Below are 27,380 nucleotides of genomic sequence, written 5' to 3'. Positions count from 1 at the left end.
AGACTATTTATGAGGTCTTATGTGAAGTGAGAGCATATTTTTTACTATTACTTTTCGGCAAGTAGGAAATTGCTCGAGAGCTATTCATGGTGAACAATAGATAGAGATATGCACCGAGAAGAAAATCCTAGAATCCCAAGTGTCATGATTTAGGCGAAGTGTCCCTGGGACCTCAAACCAGGACATTAAGTTATTTGAAGTACGCCTATACCATCTCCATACTTTTCTTTAAAACTCTATGGAATTCTTGGATTTGATGGTGGAAGGGAGGGTTGGGTGCAAGATACAGATGCAACTCTTTCTGGCTCAGAGTGTGGGAGGAACAGTGCATAAGCATTGTGTAAGAAGTGAGAGCATACAGTCCATGCTTGAGACATCCATACCTCACTGCTGAAAGTGTGTGTGTGTGTGCTGTAACTTAACTCTATTGGTAAATCACAGTTATTTTCTAGTTTTGGAGTACAGTGTTAAACACTGAGGTCATAACTGTCGTGCCAGAAAACCAAACAGTCCACTGGACTGCAGCTGGTTTGGCAAAGAATCAGTGTAAAATTGAAACTATTTTCCCTTTTGGCACCAGAAACCACCAGGAGGAAAAGCAACTGCTGGTTAGATCCTCTTTTTTTGGGAAATTTAACTCTTGGAAAAATGAACACTGTACATAAACCTACTGGTATCTGGCATGACTCTATAGGCCGGAAATCCTTTCATTGATGGAGCTGCTTTTTCAATGATAGCTTCACAGCTCTTGAAAATTGTTGTAAATCAATCCGAACAAAAGACTTCATAAATTCCATTTCATCAGCATTTGACAAGTCTTTATTAACATGTTTTTTAAATAATTTAACAAATACCACCATTCTTTTCTACATTGAAATTAAATGTTTTATGGATTAGTGGTGTGATCTTTGTTGAATTGAATTTTGAGCTCACAAAGTCTGTGTAGTACAGGAATATAAATACGGACTCAGTTAAATAGGAAAAAATATTGCATCACATTACTCCTTAATAGATATACAACTTCCTACTAGCATAAAGAATCAGAAATGCTGAAAACAGTGGATGTTGATCATAAGTACACACAACCAAAAAAATCTCCTTTGAAAGAATTGTGTGCATTATGATTCATTCATAATCCTTCAAGATCCTAAAAATTAAATAAAAAAGGTGGTTGGGGTTTTTTTAATTATTATTCTACACTTCATAATATTGCTGTTGTACCTCAAAGCCTTCAATAAGTATTGTTCAGTTGTTTAGCATATTATCTAGAGAGCAGTAAAGCTTTAACTCGGGTTGTTGTCTATCTGAAACAAGTGGGTTACAATCTTATCAGCAGGGTATTTACTGAAGTTTACAGTCTCGTATCTTAACACAAACCTAACATAAATCCAACCTTGACTTTTGGGGGCTGCAAATGTGATCAGGGGTGTCTTCACTTGAAATTCCACTCTCATTGCTGTATAGTTGACAATCTCTAGAAGACTTCAACTACCCAAATTAATCTCGCGATGTTAATTGTGCAAACCCGGTATTTAACAGTTGGGTGATGCAAAATGGTTCTTTCTCTCATAAAATGGTTACATCCCTATAGCCTGTGCAATGGAAGTGTGTCTCTTTGTGCCTTAGTTGGTTCTGTCCAATGTGTAACCCATTATGAGCAGTTTTAACCGAGCCACTGATGTCTGCAATGAAGTAGCTGAGGCAGATGTCATTTCTAATGAACCTTCCATGAAGGATGGCAACCACCGTTACAAAAAATTTAATGGATGTCTGACGAGGGCTTAAGAATCAAACCATTAATTTCACTGAAGCTACTCAGCTGTTGCCAACTACCCTTGTGGCTTAGTTTTTATCTCACAGTTAGGGCATAGGGTATCTCAGCTGAAGCTTTATGAAGTGCTTTTAGTCAGTCATAAGTCAGCTGTCCAAGGAAATGGTTCACTTCATTGGATCATTATGAAAGCACAAACAGTTTTTAACATCTGAACAAATTAAATAGAGTCACTCCTATATCATGCTTAATTTTTTGTTGAAATTATTCACAGAAGGGTACAAACTATTTTTGTTAACCTTGGTGAAGGTGAGAGATGGGGAAAAAAACCCCTGTGCCTGACTTTCTCACAGATCATTTGGGAAGGGGAGTAGACATTGGACATTATTTGGTGCTAATCACAGAATCAATTTATGCCTTAGTGTAGTCTTTAAAATGTGTCTGCTTCCATGTATGAGTTTTCTCTGTAACATAGTTTTGCCCCATGATGTCCCTTGTTCCTCTTTCTCCTGTCTTGTGACCTTTTTGGGGTGTGGGAGTGTCCTCCCTTCACCTGAACTTTCATTTTCTGTTAGCTGTTTCAAAGTTTAGATTTGTTCTCCTCCCCTTAGCATCCCACTTCTTGAACTTCACTTCTGTCACATTGGCAGTCTCTCCTTCTCTGTCTCCTCAGCTTTCACTGAGGATGGACTAGAGGTGAAACTTTCCTAGGAAAAGACAGTTGAGAACTTGGCTACTTCCTTTCCTGAGCAATGCTGACTGGGAAGCCAGCCCGAATTTGTACCTGCTGGAAAAGCTTGGGCTTCCCATCAGAATGGGAATCACTGCTGCCTATGCTTGCAGAAATTGTAATCATGCTTGTTGGCTTTTTTTGTGTCATGTTGTTGACTTTGAAATTTTTGGTTGCAGTCAAAGGGGTGGGAAGGAGCATCTGCTCTCCCCTTAATCTTTGTCCATCCTACCAGAAAAAGTCAGTCTCTAGTTTTGCTAATTATCACAGCCAGACAAACCTGTCCTTTGAAGTTGCAGAATGCTGTGAAAGCTGTCCCTTGCTACAGAGTTTTGTATCCTCCATGACTGATTTATTATATTATTTTTTTTAAAAAATATAGGTGTTAGCTATTATGGTTGCATGTGAAAAACTGAAAATGTCAGTAAGTTGTAAACTGTGACACTGCTAGTCTGAAAAGTCTGAAGCTATTCATCATCCTTAATCTTGCCAACAGAAGTTGTAGGGGTTCCTGTGTCTGTGATTACAGGATTTCTCATTTTTTCTCATCTTTGACCGTAAAGGAAAGATGATACCCAAGCACCTGTCATGTCATCTTATTTTTCTGTCTTGTTATAGCCTCCGTTGTTTTTTCATCTTTCCCCATGGTAATATTGATTTAGTTAAGATGGGTGCATTTTTCACATCTTTCTAGGACCAAAGCAGAGGAACTATATTTGGTCAGGAAATTACAGTTGAAATTGAGTTTGCAGCCAGAGGAAACTGGAAAAATATCAGTATCAAAGGACTGATAAGTGGTAAAAGGACAGCCAGAAAGTAAATTACAGCTTTGAATAATTGCTGTTTAAAACTACTGAATAGTAATCATTCATTGCAATTACCAATTACTTTAATCTATGTGCCACAATTACTTGAATAGAATAAATTCATGTAGCACAATTTATAGATTGTTTCTAAAAACAGGCTTGAAGTTTTGGATCCTCATTGCAACCTTCCTAGGTAAAAGTAGAGTGAAATTAACCTGATTCTTGAATATTCCCATGCTACTCACGACTCTGTTTTTTGGCTCATGCATTAGTAGGGCTGAAGTTCATTACTTCTGAAATACAGCTGTAAAGATCAAAAGCGAGTATACGAGTTCTGAACTAATTTCAGAACCATCGAATGGACCTACAGTAGCCAGAGAAGAAAGGGACTGGAAGAGTACAAAACAGACGGTATAATAATCTTCTACTCTCCTTTACATTTTATTTCATGTACACGCACTTCATTCCCCTGCCTCCTCCCCACCCCTTCTAAAAGTCCTTTATCCCTGGTATATCGGCCAAATCACATTGGATAAGAATCTTGTTGAGTCCTGAAGGTGAAGGTCTTTTTTACTCCATCACAGTATACACCTAAGTTTGAAAGTACACTGAAGCTTATTTCTTTCAGAACTTCAGTCAACTTTGAGGCATAAGAGGAGCATTTGGACTAAGTAATACACAATTCAAAAGTGGTATTTATTGGTTAAAATCCTTTCTTGGAAGAAAAAAAAAAAAAAAAGTCCAAGGCCTGGGTTTTTGACCCAAAGACAAAATGAGATCTAATTTACTTCGGCTGGAATTTAACCAGTCACAAATGTAAAACTATTCCTGTCAAGTCAATGCTTAGCATGAAACAACTTTGTTCTTGAAAACTGGCTTGGAAAAACGTATTTTATGGTCACAGTTTAATTCATTTGTCACCTATGAAAAACAAATCATGACATTCTTAAGGAAACAAAATTTGAATTCACTTTCTTGAAAAGCAGGTTGTACAAGACAGGGCTTTAGTCTTACTGTCGTTCAGCTCCAAGAAACACCTGCTCAAACTTAAAAGCAAGAAAGAATACATTTTGAGGTTGGATGCCTCTTTTGTGGTATAGGTCAGTTAACATACAGGACGTATCACATTGTCTTTTAAGTACTGGGAAGATTTACAAATGCTATTTCATTTGAGCTACTAAAATGCATGCTTTATATTTCAGATGACTTAGAAAAATCTTGTTGTTGGCAGACTCCAAAGAAATACTTAACGCAACTGTGCTCCTAAAAATATATAAAGGAAAGCTGAAGCATGTAGTTTATAATACAGTCTGTATTCCAGGCCTAAAAATTAATTCAGAAAGAAGTGTTTTGATTTAGAGTACAGATATGCAGCTCTTCAGGATTCAGAGATTAATGATAAATAAAGGGGGCAGTTAACTCAATACCACCTTTTCCAGTGTATTATTAATAATAATCCTGCTACAAATGTGCATTAGAACTCATAATGATGTTCACCAGATGACTTTTTGCTGGTCAGAAAAGAAAATCCTAACTCAAAAAATTTTTTTTGCAATAAAAGCAACATGTAAAATAAAACAGGCACAAAGAGCATAGAAGAAAAATTGTGTAGCAAGGGAGGGGAGCAATTAACTTGAAAAATGTACAACAAAATTAAAACATAGTTTGGCTAAGTTTTCTGCTTTGTAACTGTAATTAAAGAGGACTGCTTGTCTTACTGAAGCAATAAAACAAAATGTTGTCTTCTTAGCGAATGACCTCTAACTTGCAAAAATATGCATTTCTGAGTGAAGATGAAATAATAGTTTGGAAGAAATTAAATTTATTCCAGTTTCTACCTTTTGTATGTATCCTTCTGCATTCTTGAGTCTTTGAATCGCTTTGAGGCACAGTGATAGAACATTTGCCCAGAATACTCACTGTGCCATCTTGTATGCTATAATTCCAAAGATGACTTGGCAGGGTAATGTCAGGACAGGCTGCAGGTTTCCTAATTTGTCTGGATACAGTATTTTCGCTTCGCTATAGATAAGGTATTAAGGAACTGTTAACAAACATTTCAGCTCTGAAGCTGAAGAAGCAGCTGTAGGATCTCAAGCTGCTCTGGCTTTGGTTTATAGTAATGCTTTTTTTTTTTTTCTTAACCCAAGTTTGGCAAAAGTAGAGGTCTTTTGCCATTACTATTTAGTAATACTTCCATGACATTTCATTTATAAAAACTTGTAAGGATGGGTACTTTTCTGCACATTCTGAACAGGCGCATCAGGACCTGACTTTGGAGCTCGTATTATACAAGGGCCCCGAGAACCTAGCCTGATTCTTTTGTGTGGATTTAACTCCAGACTTTTAGCCAAAGAGCTTCATTCTAATGGCAGCGAGACTTGGCTTCAGATACTGAAGGAGAACATCATGACCATGCTGAAGCATACATATTTGATATAAATGAGGTTTTCAGCGCAGAAAGATTGGACAGAGACGAGTAAAACCTTGCTTTTAAGCCATGTTTTGTGCCTTCCCAGGCTGTCACACCCCAGGATCCTTTAATGCTAGGGAGTTTGTGCAAATCCAACAACGTGTGTTCAGACAGTATGAGGCATGTTGTCACAATTGTATAATGTGTCCCCATGTCTGATTTCAATCATCTGACCTAATCTGTACAGTAGAGTGCCTAATATTGCAGTGCTTCTGCCATGAGAACTCTTGCTCAGTGTCATACTAGATGTCTTTTTTAGTGTATATACTCAAAATTTTGAGTTTATATTATTTAATATTTAATACTATTAATGTAATGATAGATACTGTCCTGGTTTGAGGTAAAACAGAACCAATTTTCTGTTCAGTAATTTTACTTTGCAGTTAAGCCTCTTCTGACTAACTGAACTCTCTGAAATTAACAGTATATCGTTCAGACGCTGTTCACTCCCAGAGTGATGAGACCTGATTATAATTTATGCCAAGGAATGGTACGCAGAGAGGCTCTTGCTTATACTTATTGCTGTATCAACCAAGGTCAGCTACCTTTGTCATTTACCCCGTTGGAGGGTTGGAAGCGGAAAAGCTTAGAGGATCGCAGCTGCGGGGAGGAACGGATAGGACAGGTGACCCAAAACTGACCAGTGGGGTATTCCATCCCACCTGTGTCATGCTCAGTATAAAAGCTGAGGAATCAAAGGGTCAGCTCTCCTTCTTCAGTGGTCAGCATCCAAGGAGGACTCTGTCTGTTCATCTGCCTTTGATCCCGATCCATGCATTCCTGAATCCAGATCCAGAATCCAGTTCCTGTCTGTCACTGAGTCCACTCTGGGACTGGATGTGATTGTCATCCTGGGAGCTTGATATGGCTTTGTGTATATTGTATAAATTTCATTACTTTCTTTTTATTTTATTATTATTATTTCATTAAAGTAGTTTAGGGTTTTTTTAAACTCATGAGTCTCTTTCTCTCTTTCCTTCCTTTCCTTGGAGAGAGAGGTGGAGGAGAGCATCTGTCATTCATCTCAGGGGCCAGTCCAGCCCAAAACACCACAGATATATTTAATATATATCGTTGCATGGTTATTATTTTTGCTCAAACTCTTTGAGTATTAAACTCAAATGTGGAGTTGAAGCTGTGAAGCTTTTGGAACTTCCAAGAGCAATTAAATGTGACTGTTTATTTGCAGTTGAAAGTATTGCAGTACAAAGTCTTTTGGCTAAGAATACAAGAAATTTTGATTTCAGATGAGTGAGTATTATATTCTCTTCAGTAGTCAGGCTAGCAGTAGGCTAAAGCATCAACAAGTATCGTTGGCAACAAGTTAGAATCTGGAAACTAACATTTCCAAAAAAACTGCATAGAATTTCTCTTAAAGAAATATTTCGGTATAGAAGTTTCATCTTTTTCTCATTTGAAGCTTTCTATTATTGTTTTTACATTTTCACATTTTATATATGTTCAGTTCTGAGGTGTTGCATAGCTTACATAATGTTGTCTGCATGCATGTTTATCGTGAGTTAAAAAAAATTATTGAATATGCTACTTGTTGCTTCTGAAGACTTAAATACTATCTAGGTTTTATGTATTTCAAATTTACCCAACCGCAGAATGAAATTATCATGGGTATGTTGAAAAGACTACTTATGTATTTAAAATTTGGCTTGTCAATGGCATATAAATTACATTTTATTTATGCAAGGATTGTTCAAATAATGAAGACCTATATAGTCATGGTGCACACTATTAATCTACAGTCTATGAGTCTACAGAGATAATTCCAAGGAACTCCATTCTTAAAGGTGACAAATTGCTTGAACACTTAATGGAGAGCAGTTGTGTACTGATAAGAGAGAACAGATGGAGTTGCATCAGAGTATGTTCTCTCTTCTGTTCTGTGATTCATTACTGGATAAAATGAGTTGCCCTCAAGTCTTTTTTGGCCTGTGCTACCAGCTGTAATCCAATTAAAAATATTTTTATGGTCTCGGCTCAATACATTACTCAAAGGAAACTGAAACTGAATTTTAGCAGAGACTTTGTGAGCTTACTGCTTGTGGTTGTGCTAATATGTTGAGGGGGCAGAAATGGAAAAGATTATTTCTTATGGAGCAGTAGTTATCTAGAGAAATAATTTAAAATTCATATATTGATTTTGAAAAATAGGAGGAGTTTGAAATCATTGTATAAAAGCCAGTCAATCTATTTTTTCAACAAAATTAAAATGTTTATGTATACGTACTTGTGCATGTTTATGTAGCTACAAGGAATTCTTAGCTAAAGTTTTCAAAACCTCTTCTTACATGTATTTTTTGATGACCATGTTATGCTCAATGACGTATTTCTATGATACAGCTAAAACTCATGTTCTGTCCTACCTTTGTGCTAGGGGCTTTCATGGTCAGTACTGATGACCAAAGGATACTCTTTCCTCTTCTGACTTCCATAATACTAATTCTTAAAAAGTTTATTTAAATCTGTATGGGGCAAACACTCCTACTTTGCACATAAGCTATGGGGGCTATTACAGGGGAAGGGGGGCGCTTTTTAAGGTGTCTCAGTGTAGCTGGTTTAAGGTTTGCAGTACTTTTTGAGTATACCTGGTGTGTTATGTTTAGTGTGGTGAGTAGGACTAGGGAAGTGATGGCCCACCTGGACGCGGCACTGGTGAGGACACACCTCAAGTACTGTGTCTAATTTTGGGCCCCTCACTACAAGAAAGACATTGAGGTGCTGGAGCATGTCCAGAGAAGGGCAACAAAGCTGGTGAGGGGTCTGGAGGACAAGTCTTAGGAGCAGCTGAGGGAGCTGGGGTTGTTTAGTCTGGAGAAAAGGAGGCGAGGGGAGACCTTATCACTCTCTACGACTACCTGAAAGGAGGCTGTAGAGAGGTGGGGGTCAGTCTCTTCTCCCAAGTAACAGGAGACAGGACGAGAAGAAATGGCCTCAAGGTGCGCCAAGGGAGGTTTAGATTTGATATTAGGAAAAAATTCTTCACCAAGAAGGTTGTCAAGCATTGGAACAGGCTGCCCAGGGAAGTGGTGGAATCATCATCCCTGGAGGTATTTAGAAGACAGGTAGACGTAATGCTTAGCGATATGGTTTAGTGATGGTTTTTCTCAGAGCTAGGTTGATCGTTGGACTTGATGATCTGAAAGGTCCCTTCCAACCTAGGCGATTCTATGATTCTATGTTACTGAGCTGACTTTTATTAACTAGACAAGATTTAAGAGTGAAAGAATGTTTACTTAAAAACCTGCAGTGAAAACACCAAAGTTGTCCAAAAAAACCCCCGCTACAGTATCAAAATAAAATTATTAAAATTATATTTTAAAATAAATATACACATGTTTCTGCAGCATTTCAGCCAGTTTCTGCCTTTCATTAGGAAGAAACTGGAATAATTTTAAATTGCGCGTTTTCTTTGTTGAAATTAAGCTGCCTTTTCCTTTCTACCTGATCAGAAGAAGGAAAAGGCAAAAGACAAATACTGTCCTTTTTTCTAGTACAGCCTCTTTTCCAGGTGCTACTGTAATTATGAAGCTGTTTAGTCCTTTTAATAGAACAGTTTCTAATTTAAGTTCTTTTCAAAGGGGGAAACTTTTCACATTTGTAATTGTCTTCTTGTCTTTTTATGTCTCTAGCCAACAAGGACACTAGTTATGACGAGTATGTCTTCTGAGTAAGTATTAAACATTTTTGACTCTTTAGTCAGCACACTGTTTAAACTCGAATGTTGATAATCATTTTATGCCTATACAAAGTGAAATTTGTCTTTGGGCTGTGTGTTAAAATACGTTACTTCATTTTGTATTTTAGCTAGAAACACCTACATATGTGTATATGTTTTTGCTTTCTACGCTGTATGTTGTGTGTTTGTGTTGCTATGGTGCAGACTGAAGTAGTTGTTCCATAGGTGAGCTCAACAGGGCTTCAGAGCAGTAAGACTAAAATCTTAAGCACATTTTGAATCTTTCTGAAGTAACTGTAAAAAGTAGTTTTATGTAGTAAATGGTTCAGACTTCCAGCCCAAGACTAGCTTTTTCCCCATACATTTTAATTATTTCTATTTAAAAAGTCATAATCTGAAACATCAGTTTAAAATGTTTTCTTTCATACAAGTAGTTGCTAAATAAATATCAGTTGTAGGCTTTTTAGCCACTTAGTTTCAAAACATTAGAAGCAGCTGCCACTGCATATTTTGGGGGAGAGTTAATAATTTTCTGGCATGCTCTTATCATTCTATTAAAAGTCTTACAGCTTTAAGAACATCCAACAAAAACACAATTCCATATTTTATACTACACTTGCTTACAGTTTCTTGAATTCTTTTTCAAAACTCAAGATATTTCTACTACCCACAAATCTGTTTCAGGTTTGAAGTACTTAAATCTTGACAGTTACATAGATGTAAGTATTCAGAAACAGCATGTAGTGGCTAATCTTTAGAAGTTCTTTGTAAATGGTTGTCAATAGCTATTAAAAAGTATACTAATACATGTCAGAAACATAGAAAGGAATTAATACTTTTCCTGTATTTAATGTGACTGGGTGCTAGTAACACCAAGACTATAAAATGCACTTTGCAAGTCACGCAAAACAGGATCACTGTGGGGGAGGTAAAGATAATAGCTACAGTGCAGATAGGAGTAGTGGGAAACAGAGGCTGTGATCTGCCTAACAGAGGAGAACAAATCCTGGCAGAGCTGGGGGAAAAGTTCTTCTGTTGAAAGAGGTCAGTAATGTATTATTTCTTTTATGTTGCTTCTATGTTGATTTTTCCCACTAGCCAATTACTGTTTCATTAAATAAAAATTTCTGATGAAATTGCTTTTCTTCAGAACTTCTTCATCAAGATTGTGCTTTTGGCTGTCTACAATTGTAGGCATTCATCAACTTTTAAGGGCGGGTGGAGGGAGTGGGACTGCTTCTGAAGAACTAAAGAACAGTCCTCCAAAATACAACCCAATGGCCAAAACCCAATTCTTCTACCCAGAGTAGCTACAGCCCCAAAAGTGGTTCAATACAATTTAAATTTTAAGATGCATGAGTTCAAGTGGTTTCATGGCACCGAGTTTTGAGATTATATTAGGTGCTGCTCACTGATTCACAACCAGCAGCTACCTGTTTTTCTGATTCACAAATTCAGTGAAATGTTGCTGTAAATTTGCATCTGTCAGTTTTTTCAGCTGACTGAAGTATAAACCAGTGAGTTTTCATTGCAATTTATAAGATATCTTAGATTCAATTCTTGTACAACAGGAATTTTCCCTCTCATTGTAAGGAATTTTGTGTAGACACAGGAAAGAACTAAGAAAAGGCTCAGATAGAGCATGGAAACGTGTCCCCTGAGCGTGCAGTCTAGGCAGGGCCATGCCCCATGGGTTGCAATGTTGCAAAAACTTTCACTTGTAGGCGATGCTAAGTTAAAGCTCATAAAATGAAAAGGGAATAGTAAATATACTAGTAACAGTCAAAACCATATAACCAAGGCCAGAATTCACACTGGAGTGAGGGTCGGTGGTTTGATTTGATTTGATGCTGAGGGACGTGGTTGAGTTGCTGAGGGACAGGGTTTAGTAGTGACTTGGCAGTGCTAGGTTAACGGTTGCACTGAGTGATCTTAAAGGTCTCTTCCAACCGTTACGATTCTATGATTCTATGATTATTTTTTTTAAGTGTCTCCACATACAATATCGCCTTTTTACTTAAGTGTGAGGTTAATTTGCTACACTGTTTTTATTATTCATTTAAATGTTTGAAACTTCTTTAAAAATAGATTGCTGCATTCTCTGTGAAGAATTTTTTGCAGTTTTGTTAGAGTTCCTCTAAGTAACACTTGTTTTAGCTGGGGTATTTGGGGAGTTTTACCTGAGTTACTTTCTGTGGAGTGAAACGTAGTGAGAATGAAGTAACTCCAGAGGCTTCTGGAGATGTTCTGAGTGTGCTCACATTATGTCAGTGATTGACTTAAATGTTTTACCTGAGAGGATCACCATTATGATAGACGTGACCGTGTTCAAGGTTATTCTTGTTTTATCTTGAGTAGCACACCGTGGACGCTTCCAAGTCATCCAGGGGAAGCAGAGAGGGCACTGGAACTGGGCTTTCGTTTACAGATCTTTAATGATCATTTATAATAATGATTTATAAAAGCAATCATAAGTAAAAACAGAAAATTGCTGTCATGCAACAGCTTTGCTCTAGTGATACCAGGATCTCGTTGTTTTCACGATGATATATTTATGTGCTTTGTAGTAGCTATGTAGAGAATTCAAATTAGAATTCCAGTTATAGGTGGCCATTCTGGATTTTTTATTTAATTTTATATGTTTAATTATAACTTTATTTAAGGCTAAGTGAATTTTTAATTGAAACATTGTCTCACATGTATAGCTGGCAAGCCAGAACTTTAGGACTTCTCTCTGAATTTAGACACAGCATTTTATTCAGATGATGCAAATCTGGTGCTCCCTCATGAAAACCTCTTAAAAGTGCTGTCTAAATGTTTACATTTCCTGGTAATACTTTTTTGATTAGTACTACAAAAGCAACCAAGAATGAGGCTCTGTTGCACTAGGCATTGTACACAAACAATACATTAGATAATTCCTGCCTCAAAAGCTTCTATCTAATAAACATTCAAGATAGATGTGGGGGATGAAAGAGCTTTGATGTGCAAGTGGATATGATTGTGTGATGACAGAAAAGGGTCTGTTTGGACTCTGTGGGAAGGTTAATGAATTTAGAGCTAGCAAATGGGTAGAAGCACAGCGAGAAAGGATAAGAAATGATTAGTGAGTAAAGAAATGAGGTGAGTTAATTTGTGTTGTGTGTATATGCTTTTATAATTTGCATATCCGTTCAACATTGTATGGTGGGGTTTTTTTGCCTTTTCTTCTTTTTAGGATGCAAAATACAGTAATTCAGGTGGTGAATAAACTTGGAGACTTTTTGTTCTCAGATGATGTATGTGAAACAACAAGTCATGTAGTCACAGGGAGTCCTCGCCGTACCTTGAATGTTATGCTGGGAATTGCCCGTGGCTGTTGGATTGTTTCTTATGAATGGGTAAGAAATATTTTTTCATTTTACTACAGAATCAATTGAACTTATTTTGTACAGCTGAAATATCACCCATATACCCATGTTTGTGTCCGTGCTACATACAACGGTGCAATGTTGTTCAGATATTCGGGCATAGGTAGTTCAATTAGAGGAAATTTGTGTGAAGCTCTGTTACTGTTACTCACAGTCTTTCAGTACTTAATCTAACCCAAGTATTTCTGTATTGTACCTCAGTGTGTGTTTTAGAAACGCCTGAAGTCTTATCTCATGTATGAGAAACTCAGGTCATGTGCATTTTTGGACAGATTAAAGGCTAACCAGACCATTTCTGCTCAACGTTAACCAAGTCATATTATGCAGTTTGAATTTTTTATATACTGATTTAATATATTTCTGTTGTGTTCTGAAACACATATTGTGTGCAGCATTGGTAAAAATGAAAGGAATTAGGAGATATTTTGCTGCATAGTGGGAAAACTATTAAACAAAAAAAAAATTAAGGAAAGCTATTTGTAGATGAGTAGTTTTGAAAGTTTGTAATTTACAGAAATTTTTCACAGATATACACATCAAATAATCATTGTATATCCTCAAAATTTCTTCTGGGCTACTACATAAAGTTACCAGACTGTTACTGTAAAGACAAGATAATAATGAATTGCTGTACTGGGTCTGGCTGGGATGGAGTTATTTTTCTTTGTTGTAGCCTGTATGGTGCTTTGTTTTAGACTGGTGACCGAAACCACCAGTGTTTATCTGGTGATGAACCACCAGTGTTTTAGCTGTTGCTCAACAGTGCTTACACAGCATCAGGGTGTTCTCTGTTTTTTGGTCAGCCCCCCCAGTAAGTAGGCTGGGGGTGCACAAGAAGTTGGGAGGGGACTCAGCTGGGACAGCTGGCCCCAACTGATGAAAGAGATTTTCCATACCGTATGTCATCATGCTCAGCTATAAAACTGGAAGGGGTTTTTCCGAAGCAGCCATTGCTCATAGACTGGCAGGGCATCGATCTGCTGGTGGGAACAATTATTTTAACATCACTGAAGGGGTTTTTAAACTTTTTTTTTCCCCTTCACTTATTAACTATCTTTATCTTAATCCATAAGGTGTTTTTTTTCCTTGCTTTTGCCCATCCAGTTCTCTCCCCCATCCTGCTGGACTAGGGAGTGAGTAGTGACCAGTGGGGAGCTTACCTGTCACTCCAGGATTGAACCACCTCAATTGCTCACTGTGACAATAGAGAGTAACCACTCAATCTCACATGGCAGATGACAGTTTTTCAACTTTCCTCGTGTTTCCAGAGCTATAAAACATAGCTGTTGGAATTTATATCTTATACAAAAAGGGGTTGTACAATAACTTTACATTTCTTGGTTTCCTTTTTCTTATACATACTTCAAATTTAGATGTTGGGCTGAAAACAAACTCCTGTTGACATTTTGTTTTCAAGATGCCTGGCACTTACCAGCATGAAGCTTGTCCTATGTGAGATACATGTAGTTATCTGAAGAAGCTCCTATGGTATACTTCAGGGTTTTCAGAAGTTCTTGGTGATTAGTATCCCTTGGAATAAAGAGATTCGCAACTTTGGTCATCTTAACAATCTGGTAATGTACCTTTGTGGAAAAAAAGACCAATAGCATCCTTGGCTACATTAAGAGGAACATATTTGTTTGGACAAACATTCTCCACAGATCCATTCCAGCCTCAACTATTATATGATTCTACGCACCTATGAATGAAATACATTGAAAAATCTGTCCTGTGCTTAGCTTTGTATGGAGTTTTAAACAAGTAACAGCATATTTGCTATAAGTTACTTTCTCCTAACAGGGTAGTCAAACATGAAAGCTGTATAGTTCCTTGAGAAAAAGCTTCAAATAACTAGTAAGATAGCTAAAGATGTAGATTGTAGAACCACTACAAATATCCAGTTAAATAGTTTCCTATCTTTGTACATAATGCAGTATTTGGATAATCAGTATTCTGGCAATTGCCGTCCTAGAATTTCATTGCCCATTTTATGCACTGCGCTTCTATGAACCAGTCCATGGTGAAAACATCAACACATGATCTCCATAGACCAATGTTGATTAGTAGCAATGCCAAATTTTCTCCTGCTAGCTTACAGTTTATCTTTTAGACTCATCACAGGATCATCTATATCCGTCATATAATACCAATAAGTTAAAGGGAATTGTTCCAAGGGTTAGTTTGTTCCCATAGGTATTATTGGATCAAACGCTGAAGCTGTCTTCACTCATCTTATTGATGCTATTTAGAGAAAGTTCTAAACTTACTACGAGAGCTGTATGAGAAGGAGCTAGAGGAAAACTTCAGAATTCAGTTCTCCAAATCATAAGTTCGTTCAATCTTATACTATCTGCCTATCTGTGAATATTGCTATTAGTAGGTTTTTTTATAGCTGTACTTAAATCTTTCACTGAGGCTGGGTACAACTTTGTCCATAATGGTTTAATCCCTCAAGTAATTAAGTCATTTATTTCACTGAAAGTAAATACTGCTTTGAACTTTTTGAAAAATTATTTCTTAATCTGGTTAAATCTATGCATTTTATCACATAATATCATTATCATCTTATTTCTAATTATGTCACTGGCATAATTTTGCCATCTTTTTACCTAAATTTGTTAACTGAATACTTTAACTAGAGAAGAGAAAGCTGAAGCCTTATTTAACCATCGTGAGGAACTCTGTAGAAAAATAGTCAGGAGAATTTCATTTAAGCAAAGTAATCTTTCCCTTTTATTAATGCTACAATACTGAATCCTTTAAATGCCTTTCTATACCATTGTCAATCCTACCATAAGTATTTTCATTGGTAAAATAATTCAAATTCAACAATTAAAATAATTAATCAGTCTGGAGAAATCAGAAACCTTTTAAACAAGGTATTAATTTTGAGTATTAATTAATTTTAAGCAAGGTATTAAGTAATTAAAATTAATTTTAATTGTCTTTTGGAAGATGTTTCTCAATGCTTTAAGAAGCTGAAATGTTATTTACCTTTGCCTTTTGATGTACAACATGGAGATATAATTTAGGCTGCAATATTTTTTCTTCTTCTGAGAAAAAATGATCTTTTTAAAGATAGATCTTGGAGAAATATCAAATTTACTATTAGACACTTAATCTTCATAGCACTCCGCTAACGTATTTCAAGAGGAGTTATTCAAGTACAAATACCATATGATCACTCAGTGTGCTAGCTGGATGGCTAGGAGGCCTTAAATAACAACTAGTCAAACTGTGTTTTCAGACCCTTGAGAATTGAATGTTTGACATAAGTTTTCCTATATAGTGTGAATAAAAGAACATAGCTGATTTGGACATGCAAAGGAAAACTTTGCACCAAGGTTAACCTTATAGCTGTATAGCTGTATAACCTGCAGGACACTTGTTGGAGCTTCATGCCATACAGGTTGCCTGCTACTGAATTGGATAAAATAGTCCATGCTTGAGGATGAAGTAACAGAAGATTGATCAACTCGATTCTAAAGTCCAAAGGAAAACATTCTTTAAGGTTGTAAGAAGTCCACAGAAAAACTAGGTTTTCCCACTCTCCTCTTCCCTCCCTATTTCTTCCTTTCTTGGGTCCTCCATGACCAGCCAGACTGCCTTCTGCAAGAATCTGATACATTCTTAATATCTCAATGTTATCAGCTGTATTTTCTTAACTTGCGATACTCCTATATCCAGCATTCATGCTTGATCCGCACTGTACTACTTTATCATTAAATTTTAAGATAAATCTTTTGTAACTGCACATTTGAAAACTTCTAGATAGCTCTTTCCTCTCAATATAAATGCTTTTATATTCTGAAGTATTTCAGCCTTTCTTAGTCCTTTTCCACATTCTAAGGAACTTTTGAGTATGAAGATATTACCTATTTACCAAGAAAAAGTAGTTTACTCAGTATTGCAAATCATAACTTGTTTTTGTCCTATATGAATTTGAAGCATTTTTTTAGTGTTGCTATGAGAATATACTGCTTGAAAATTTGTCTCTGGCAAAGTCAGAAGGAAACTTTCAGTGACTTAGAATGGAGAGCTCTTGCCTTTGTGTTCCTGAAAACTGAATGTTTTAGTGAGTGGTGACCTAATTATTTACTTCAGGACCTGTTCATGACCTCTGTATCTAATTTTCCTTTTATCTAAGAAAGTAGATAGGATGCCTTTGTACTCAATTCCAGAACCATGATAGACAAGCATTAATCCATCTTTTGTTAGGATAAACAAAATTCATTTCTAAACAAAATTCTGTAAATACTACAGGGACTGATAGAGGTTGTTACTGTAAAATTGGCCTGGAAAATGAAATAGGATTACTTAATCATAACTAATCTTTTGGGTTTATGTTTTAATTTATTTGGGTTGTTTGCCAGTTACTCTTGGTACAAACATGATTTTGGTACTATAAGGACATGATGTACACATTATACAGCATGGTACATCTGTTCCTGCTCAAGATTATTTACAAATATTGTTTTCATGCAGCATGTCTCTAAGAATTGTATGAGAAGTTACAATTTTCTTGGTTCAGTTAAAGTTGATTTATTTTGTGATTAAAAGAGAAATGGCTTGGATTAACAAGTTTCTTTTATTTGCAACAAATATATATAGCTATAAGTATAAAGCTGACCGATTTCAATATTCTTATCGTAAATTGTAAAAAGCAGTTGTAAAAAATATACACAGGTACCACCTTAAAATTTTTAACTTAAAATCCTAAGTATGTTTTTAAGAAGCTACTACACTTTTCTTGGCTAAACAGAGCAATGCATTATCAGGTTTTGAATATTTTTTTAAATTCAAATTTAACAATTTCAATATTAAAAATATTTGAATATTTTTGAATATTTCATTGATTTATTAATTTCATTAATTTCATAATAAATCAATTGAATTTATTTAATAATTAATTAATTATCATTAACTAATTTTTAGGTTTGGTATGATGTAATGACTATATAAATTAATTTCTCTTTGTACAGCTGTTGCATTTTCAAATATTTGGTTGTGCGTTTTCTAAAAGTAAACATAATATTCTTTGGATTTTTGTAAAGTTCAACAGTAAGTTTGAAGATGTACTGCTTTTCATTATCAACAAAAAATCACTCTTCACTTCCAATAGCCCGCAAAATTGGACACCTGCCCTCCCCTCACAAGTAAAACACCACTTGCCACATCACACACAGCACCAGCTTTTGCAGCAGTTCATGTTAGAGGTTGCTGGTTCCCCTGAAAGTTGTTAAGCATCAGCTGCTTTGGACTAAAGACTCTAGGAATGGTTTTTGATAACAAAATTACTTCCTAAATTCAGTTTGCAGTTTGCTGCTTCTAGCAACAGACTGAGGGCAAAAGAGCCCTTTACAGAAAGTTATTTTCCTACATCCAACTGGGCCATTTTATAAGATTTACATTACTAGTTTATAATCTGTCTGTTCAGTTTAGAATCTTGTTTAGTTAGTGAGCTATAAGATTGTAAAGGATAACTTTATCATGCTCGATATCTATTATGCCTATTTTTGTCTAAGAGGAACATCTCATAGCACTGCTTCCCAAATTTTATGAGGTACAGTTTTATAATTTAAATTAAAACTAATAATATATGGATTTGTACGGCATCTTCCAAAAGAATAAAAAAATACAGAATATTTCTGTTAATTGTGAATCAAGCATGGGAATAATTTCACGCACTGATGAAATTCAGCTTGTCCTAAGGTGAATAATGGCAACAGTTTAACGGTGCATGGCTGTGCTAACAGTAAGAAACAGACATCATCTATTTGAAATGGCTAGAGAACTATTTAGGGAAAATGTGACTGCCAGAGGTAAGATTATCCTAAACACAGGGATTTATTTTCTAATAAATTCCATATATCCCATTTTGGGGGTGTATGTACACTTATTGTTGACTTAGTACTACCTGTTGCTGTAGGAGCAGCAGGGTATTGAGGGGGTGCTGTGGTTTTTGGGGTTGCTGTGGTTTTTAAGGTTGCACGTATGAATCGTGCTGTCTCCTACTAGCGGGTAACAATGCTTTTTTTGGCTCGTATTTAAGGCGTACCAAATGGCAACTACAGGAAGGATGTTGAGAAGTTCAAATATCTGTAAAAGGGAAAAGTTGTTGAATTGTGTGACAGTGGACAAAAGTGGCAAAGAACTTACCAGTCTTTTACCTACATGAGAAGCTTAATGGCTCAGCTCACCGTCATGAAGCCAATGAGGAAAAGTAACTCCTCTTCCGTCAGAGTGTGCTTCAGAATTTAGACCATCTAGAAATTAGTAGGAAAATGCCCTTTATGCGACTCAAGGGCAGAGCCATGGGAGGAACTTCAGCCTCTTTCCATTTTCCCATAAAGGGATTGTCTCTGAGCACCCTTTGGGAGGCTTTTAATATTATAGTCTATCAATTGCAATTTATAATGATAAATTGTTTTGAGGAATGGTTTAGAAAATCAACGCAGGAAAAATGATGGATGGAATAGTTTTGGGAAAGTTTTCCCCCCCAAAAATATTAGAAACAGTGTATTTCAGAACCTGAAAGTATAACCATTTCAAGTAGGTTTTTTTTCTGTTAACCATTTTGTGATGGCCCTGATGAAAACAGAACTCTGAAAGTGTTCCAAAGTGTTAGGATTGGTAGTCTCCAAGCATCATATTGATCCAGTGTTTCAGAGCTCAGTTGAACACAAATTATCATGTATTTTCCAGACAGTCACTACTCTGCACTGTCAGCGACCTTTTTTTATGCTTTAGAATGTGACGCTGACAGAGGAGGATACCGAAGAGAATGAAATTGAGCTTTTCTTCTTTACAGGCTGATTGATATATGTATTGTGGATTACATGCAACAGTTGCATAATCCCAGCCAGTAGCAGGGGTTGATACTGCTCCAATATCGTTGAACATCGTTTATGAACTGGATGATGGGGAAGATTGCACCCTCAGCAAGTTTGCAGGTGTTACAAAACTGTGAGGAGTGTTTGATACACCAGATGGGTGATCCCATTCAGAGGGACCTTGACAGGCTGGAGAAATGGGCCAGCGGGAACCTCTTGAAGTTCAATGGTTAACTGAACCAAGAGAACAGAACTGATACAGCATGACTTCCCTTTTCAAATCTTTACTCTAATTTCACGTATTGTGATGCAAAAAGTTCACTTTTCTAATATCCTCACAAGGTTTTGAAATTTCATGTAGCTATGCATAGAAATACCGCTTTGGTATTTTAATTTGTTTCAGTTGTAAAATTTTATCTTTCTGATTGCTTGATTTTTCAGCGAATCATTTGGTTTGGGTAAATGAAATATCAAACCAACTATTGCAACTGCACTGTTACTTCTAATTACACATTCAAAGAGTTTGCTGTAAGAGTTCTACTTACTGCTTAATTTATTTTAGGTCCTGTGGTCTTTGGAATTGGGCCGTTGGATCTCAGAGGAACCATATGAGCTTTCATCCAGCTTCCCTGCAGCTCCTGTAAGTTTAATAGCCCTTTAGGCTTGTGAACTTTCTTTTGTTTATCTGGAAAATGTTTGTCCCTCTAAACAGGTTTTGTGAACACGAAGGCCTACTAGAAAAAAAAAATTAAAGCAAATACTGCAAGGAGTTATTTTGTCCTTCAACCATTACTTTTTGAAGTGTGTGTAAAAACTTCGGTATGCATGGAAAATGCAAAAAATTGATTCACCAATTAACAGCTGAATAGACTAGCTGCTTATTTAAGTGTAAATGTCCTTTAATGTATTTGTGGCATATTTTATTTCTATCTGTGCTTGTATATAAGCTGGAGAGGCATGTTGGCACCTAACAGAAAGATTATTCAGGTCATGGACTCGGTATTTTCAGTCCAGAAATTACTTTGTCAATGGAAAACTACTGTGGGCTTTTAAAACTACAAAGTAGGTAAAATGAAGCATTTTTCCTGCCTTTGATCGTTCTGAAGTACTGAATTGTGAACTAGTGCAGAAGTGTGTATGTGGTGGTATGGTGTATCTGCAGACCCGAGTGTATCTGCACTTTGTGTGTTGTAATTGATTAAACGGTAATTTTATTTTGGTTTAAAAACAGGTAGAATTCTAGCAGGTTACTAGTCAATCACTCTAATAGTTTTGCCAAAAAACATTTCACAATTTCTCTTATATTGTAGCAGCTAGTTAAATATAATATCATCCGCTACTTGTTTCTCAAAGTTTAATACGGGCTTTGAAGAATGAGCATTTAATGTGGTTTGAACTATTCTTACTATCATTTTATTAACTGTTAAGAACTTATTTTTAACACTGTTTCCAAATCTATAATTTCTGTAAACTTACATGTTCAAGATGAAGACTTTATTTCATAAATTTTATGTTCTCAAAGTGTAGGGAAACTGTAACAGTTATTCTGAAATAAGCCCAAAGAAATTAATCATTCATTATAATGTAGTATTTTTTCTAAAAGGAGAAAGTAATTTTTTTTGTATAGCAAATACATTAAGAATGGTAAAATTTAATGTGAAAAATAACTAAGAAACATGTTCTTTTTTTTCCCCTTTTTTCTCTATTTGTATGAAAAAAAGAATACAATACTTCAGATTAAACTGAGTTTTCTATTTCTTCTCAGACTACTATGCTATCAGTAACAACTTACATAGCTTTGTTTGGAAGTGATTCCTGCTGTGATTGTTTTTTAGATTCTGTTTACAGTTTTTATTCCTAAAGCAGAAGTAAAGAGGGCTTGAGAGATGGTGAGAAGATAAAACTGAAGGAGGTTATGGTTGTGCTGAGAACCTGAATCACTTCTGTTTGCAGTGTTCTCCTCTTGCAGAGGAACAAAGTCAGTGTCCAAGGTCGTATTTCCATCACCTTTCCAATCATTCCCTATTCAAGTCATTCTGGTTTCTTACTGTAACAGATATCTTATTTTTAAAAATACGATTATTATTTGAATGTGAATGGTGTTTATATTCCCTTTCTTTTCTTATTATTCTTTCTCTATTTACAGAAAATGGAAGTGCATTCTAGTTTAATATACCATTTATTTGATTACAGGAAGGAACTGAAAGAAGGGGTTATCTTGCTGTTATGTTTTAATTGTCTGTACCAAGTCCAAAGCAGTTGTTGCAGCCTTCTTTTTCCTATCATTGCATTCCTTCCAAAATGTCCTCCTCTCACTTTACTTCAGTGTTTGCAGTTTAAGCCATGCACTCTCGCTTAGATAAAATGTCCTTTAAAAATATATTCACTCTAAATTTTTACATTCATGTTCATAAATTACTCCATTTCCTCCAAAAATGAAAGTCTCAGTAAACAACTGATCTGTTCAATGTCTACATCAATGTCTTCAATCACTTTCCCAGAACAGTCATCAAAAAGCCTTTGGCTTAATAAAGACTTTCTTACAACAAATCGAAACTAGCCATGCAATATTTAATTGTTCTTATCATATAGTGTTTTCTTACTAAAATAATGAAGGTTAATGTCAACCAGAAGTTAGAACTATTTTCTGTTGCCAGGTTGAGCATTCACACTATGCCAGATTCCATCATGGTTTTGAAAAAGCTTTTATTTTAATTTATTATTTTTTTTAGATTATTGGGCTGGATACTCTTACTGTGTCAAACGTTGGGAGTATTTTCTTTAGTTGTCTGATTAAATGCAATGAAGCAGGAAATACAGTAATCTAGACTCGGTATTTCTACTAAATTTCACAGAATCATAAAATATTTTAGATTAGAAAGGGACCTCTGAAGGTTGCCTAGTTCAACGTTCCGCTCCAAGGGACTTTTCCAGTCCACCCTCATGGTAATAAATGAGTAAATTAAAAAGAAAATCCAATCTGAACTTGTGTTTGCTGCCTCTTGTCCCTATCTCTTGTCCCATTGCCGTGCACTCCAAGAAGGGCTTGACTCTGTCTTCTCTGTGTCCTTGATCAGGCAGGTGCAGACAGCAGTAAGGTCCCCCCTTCCCCTTCTCTTCTCCAGGCTGAAAAAGGCCAGTTCTCTCAGCCTCTCTGGATGTTGCGTGCTTCTTGGTATAACTACCTCCTTTACTAGCTTGGTGGCCCTCTACTAGACCTGCTCTTTAAGACATTTCTTAGAAATTCATAAAAGCAATTTTGTGAAGTATTTTTTTTAGCTTGGGTTATGTTTATCCTTACAAGTTTGCTAGGAGAAACAATAAAATACTTAAACAGTAATCTTGAATACATTCAGATTATTTTATGCAACTCTTCAGATGATGCCTGTTAATTTACATTCATTAGATTTATTTAAAATCAGACCATGAAGTAATATTAGAAGCATTTTTTTGTCACTGCTGCCCTTTAGTAATGCTGACCCATTTTCAGAGAATGGCAGTGGTTTGAGTGGTGGGATACTCTGACACCAACTTTAATGACTGTCAGTATAAAATGAAGTGTTTTCTTCCATCTTTCTCAAAATCATTTACTGTTTTTAAGATTAATTACCTTTTGTTAAGTAAGTCCTCATAAATGTTGTGTCTGGGGGTTTTGTTTTGTTTTGGTATGAGATATATTCTCATTTTGTAACTAATTCAGTCATCTGCTGAAATTAGAAATTTACAAAATCATTACTTTAAGGCAAAGACTAAACATGAGAATTACAACCTAAGGTTAATTTAGGAAAAAATCTGCACAAAATTATTTTGTGTGATTTATGAAGAAATATCTTCTCTATCTGAACTGCAGTGCATAGTACAAAATTTTAAAGCACGTAGTAATAATAAAAAGTTTAAAAAGCAAAAATCACCCAGTAGAGTAATTTATTCACATTGTGTCATACATTGAGGGCCTACCTACAGGGAATTTCTATGGAGAAGTCCTAACCTTACTGAAAAGAACCCAACAGTGTGACATTAATAACTTTCAGATTATTTTTTTCCTGTTTTTAAAATGTAGTAATTTGTATTTTAACTCATGAGCATAAATTTAATTGGATCAAAGAATATGCATATGTTTTTCAGTTAGGTTATTTTTACAAAACATATAGATGTACTACAGCACCAGGTGATAACTGATTGTCATAGACAACTGGACATTTGGTGTTAATGCCGTTGTCTCGGTTTGTAAAATACTGATCAGTTATTTTACAGGTAAATGACAAGGAAAGGAAAAAAAGTGCAATCTTCATAAAAATATAAAGAAACAGATAGTATATTGTAATTTTCAGGGATTTCTGTAACTTAAAGATAGTGACTGTAATAAGTACAAACTGAAAGAAATGGTGATTTTTGTACACAGTATTTCCCAAGAATAAATGCAAAGTACTTAAATGCTATTTGTCCTCTGTTAAATAAAGTAATACAGGCTATTGGAAAAAATCCCTGAATAAGTGTAAGAAATTGTTTAGGAGACTATGGGGGAAAAGAATGTATTCTTCAACTACAGTATTGAGCTAATTACAGGACAGTATTTTTTTTTATGTACATAAAAGGCAAACACGACACAGAGATAAATAGTTCTAGATCTAGTTAAGTGTTTTATATTAGAGTAATGTTTAAAGTTCAGTGATGACGCAAAATGCATACTTCTAAAACTATTTTAGGTATTTTTCACAGTTCCAGTTATTTACTAACACATACATAACATAAATGATCAGTAAAACAGAGTCCTTAAGTTGGCTGACAGTTTCTTGGATGTTCTTTTTATTCAGTCATTTGGCCAAATCACTGTTATACCAGGTTGATGCTTTAGACTTTGTGTCTGGCTGAATAATATGAGCTTTAGCTGATCAAGGCTATTGCAATTCAGGAATTGTACTGAACTGATCCCTTCAGAACACTAGCGCATGTTTTCTGGGCTTGAAAATGAGACAAGTTGCAGATGTGTGTTTATATGCTCAGCAAATGAAGTCTTTGAAGACTATACAATACGTAATTCACATAATGCAAAAGCATTTAGAAATCTGCTGGTCGAATCATCATAGTCGTGGCTTTGAGAGAGTATCCTGAGCCTTTCCAGTAGTACCACTTGATACCGTTGAACTTGTTGTTGTTCTGCCGTAATGGATAATACATTCCGTTGAGGTTAGAAGGACCACATGCATCAAACCACCACCCTGCAAGACAGAAAGCAAAGAAAAACATCAGCAAATGAAAATGTAAGCACAGTTAATTTTCATAATAGTATATAAGGACACTTTGTTCTCCTGAAATGAAAAAGAAATCTAAACCCAGGTTTTCATTCTTATGATTTGGACGTGTCGGTGTAAAATATGTCCCTCAAATTCAGCAAGGAAATGTATTTATGTATTCGCTACATATTCTTGCATCTTATGTAACACATAGCCGTTTAATATTGAGAAGGGAAGGCCTTCAATCAAGCTTAATTTATTACCAATATCAAACATTACTGTTGACAGTCTCAGGGCAGAACTTGACTTGAACTGTAACAATACTGAGTCTTCTTTGTTTTTTATCTATTCTTTGGTAAATTCCTACTCTTCACAGATTTAAAATCCTTTCTTAATTGTTTTTAGAGGATTAATTCAGTTATCTGTTTCACTTCTCTGTGCAGATTTAGTTCAAAACCTCTGTGCTGAAACTTGGTAAGAAGGAAAAGGAGAAGAAAGCAACCCAAAATTATTTTGTACCCTTATGGTCCTGACCTGTTAGTGGGTCATAAGGAAAATTTATTTTTATTAATAAGATAATATTTTTATACTTCTGTTATGATGGCGATAATGTGTGTGTTCTGTTTTGCAGGGCAGTAATCCAATTATCCTTTTGGATAAACTGAAGCTGTCTTTTGTCTTGTAACTTGTGCTATAGGGAAACAAACCATTGCTTAAGAGATAACAGGAAGAGAAGTGAAATTTACAAAGCAGTTTGTTTACTTTTCAGAATGTGGAATTCTAGATTGACAAATTATACAATGGCTTGTGTGGTTCGAGATAAAAATACCACCTAAAACTCCAATAACTAGTCAACAATCATTAGAAAAATGTAGATATCTCATATATGTGGAGTATCTTAAATTTATGTATGCATTCCCATTTCATAATTATATTGAATTAAATTTTTGTACCCTTCTGCAGCATGTGCAATAAACAGCAGCTTTTGATGTTTTCTTCTCCTCTGGGTAGTTAGGGTATGGAGCCGTTTCACCAACCAACTGAATCTCTAAAATAAGTTTGGGGGGGGGTTAAGTGTTTTGATCTCTGGGAGTATGTTATCTCATTCGTTGGAAGAATCTGCTTTCACTCTGGTTTGTTCCACAGTTACAGACTTTCTTGAGAAACTTGAAACCCCAACTTGAGAGACTGGGGTTTTTTCTCCAGTTTTACCTTCTCTTGTTTTATTTTAACTAACCTTTGTCCAATGACAAAATATTTCATTTGTAGTCACCATACTAGCATTTCTATGTGTGAGTTCTGGACTTCTTCAATAGTCAAAATTCACTAAGTCAAAATTATTACTATTTATCTCACAGACAATTTCAGTGCCAATAAAAATAGGAAGACTGAGAAACAAAAAAACATTCCTACCTCCTGTTAGCATTTGTGAACATTTGCAAATACATTTGTCATTGTCTGCATCCTTTGTGCTAAAATCATTTCCTGGTTGGCTTATACTACTTATTTTGCCCGCTGTCCCAGTAAGTCCTTTAAGGTAGATCCTGTAGAAGTGAAGAATGGAAAAACAATTATTATGTGGAAGTTAATGGTAGCTGATCTGCAAAATAATCATGGAATAGTTTGCAATAAATATCCTGTTCACATAGTTCAGTTCTCTTCTGGCCAATGTACTACTGTCAGCTGTTCTGCAGCATAATGTTTTCATAAGAGTGGAAATGGTCAGCACAATATTCTAATGAACAGTCTCCACATTTGTAGAGATGACTGTTTTATTCATGTCATATTAGAAGAAAATGAGAGTAGGTAGATAATAACTCCTGGAATTTTTCATATATATCATGCAGTTCTTAATACTGTAAGTACATTGTGTGCAATTATTATTTTTTTTTAATTCAGTTCAAAAGTTTAAATCAAAACGTTTTTGATTCCTATTTTGCTGTTAGCACAACATGGCAATGTAGCATTACAACTTGGCATCTATGAGAGATAACAGCATTACCTGAACTACTCATTACCAACTATTAACTGATATTATAGGAGTTTCTCAATATTTCCCTTTCCACTTTACTTATTAGTCTTCCTTTTCACATCCTTCATCCTTTTATTAGTGTTAAATTATAGAATCATTTAGGTTGCAAAAGACCTTCAAGATCATTTTAAGTCCAACAGTTAACGTAACACTGCCAACTCCACCAGCACCACACCTACATATTCAGGAATGGCAACTCAACCACTTCCCTGGCCAGCCTGTTCCAACGGCCAGCAACGCTTTCGGTGAAGAAATTTTTCCTAATATCCAATCTAAATGTCCCCTGGAGCAACTTGAGGGCATTTCCTTTTGTCCTATCGCCTGTTACTTGGGAGAGAGACCGACCCCCACCTCTCTACAACCTCCTTTCAGGTAGTTGTAGAGAGTGATAATGTCTCCC

General features: G+C 35.7%; 2 protein-coding genes across 5 annotated transcripts in view; one reads left to right on the top strand and one right to left on the bottom strand.

The window, feature by feature from the left end:
• MCPH1 (microcephalin 1) overlaps positions 1-27,380 on the top strand; it is a 135,789-nt gene that overhangs the window by 29,043 nt on the left and 79,366 nt on the right. Inside the window, exons 10-12 of the mRNA XM_074581646.1 lie at positions 9,425-9,462; positions 12,689-12,851; positions 20,277-20,354. Coding sequence (XP_074437747.1) covers positions 9,425-9,462; positions 12,689-12,851; positions 20,277-20,354 — 279 coding nt within the window. The remainder of the gene's footprint in view (positions 1-9,424; positions 9,463-12,688; positions 12,852-20,276; positions 20,355-27,380) is intronic.
• Positions 23,622-27,380, bottom strand: part of ANGPT2 (angiopoietin 2) — a 47,322-nt gene continuing 43,563 nt past the window's right edge. For all 4 annotated transcript variants that reach the window (XM_074581648.1, XM_074581649.1, XM_074581647.1 and 1 more), the window contains 2 exons: positions 26,362-26,492; positions 23,622-24,933 (listed from right to left, as the gene is read on the bottom strand). In XM_074581648.1, the coding sequence (XP_074437749.1) occupies positions 24,773-24,933; positions 26,362-26,492 (292 nt within the window). In that variant the 3' untranslated portion in view covers positions 23,622-24,772. The remainder of the gene's footprint in view (positions 24,934-26,361; positions 26,493-27,380) is intronic.

Source organism: Larus michahellis, chromosome 3, assembly GCF_964199755.1.
Source record: "Larus michahellis chromosome 3, bLarMic1.1, whole genome shotgun sequence".
Classification (NCBI taxonomy): domain Eukaryota; kingdom Metazoa; phylum Chordata; class Aves; order Charadriiformes; family Laridae; genus Larus; species Larus michahellis.
Note: the sequence above shows the minus strand (reverse complement) of the source record. Positions and strands in the feature narration are given on the sequence as shown.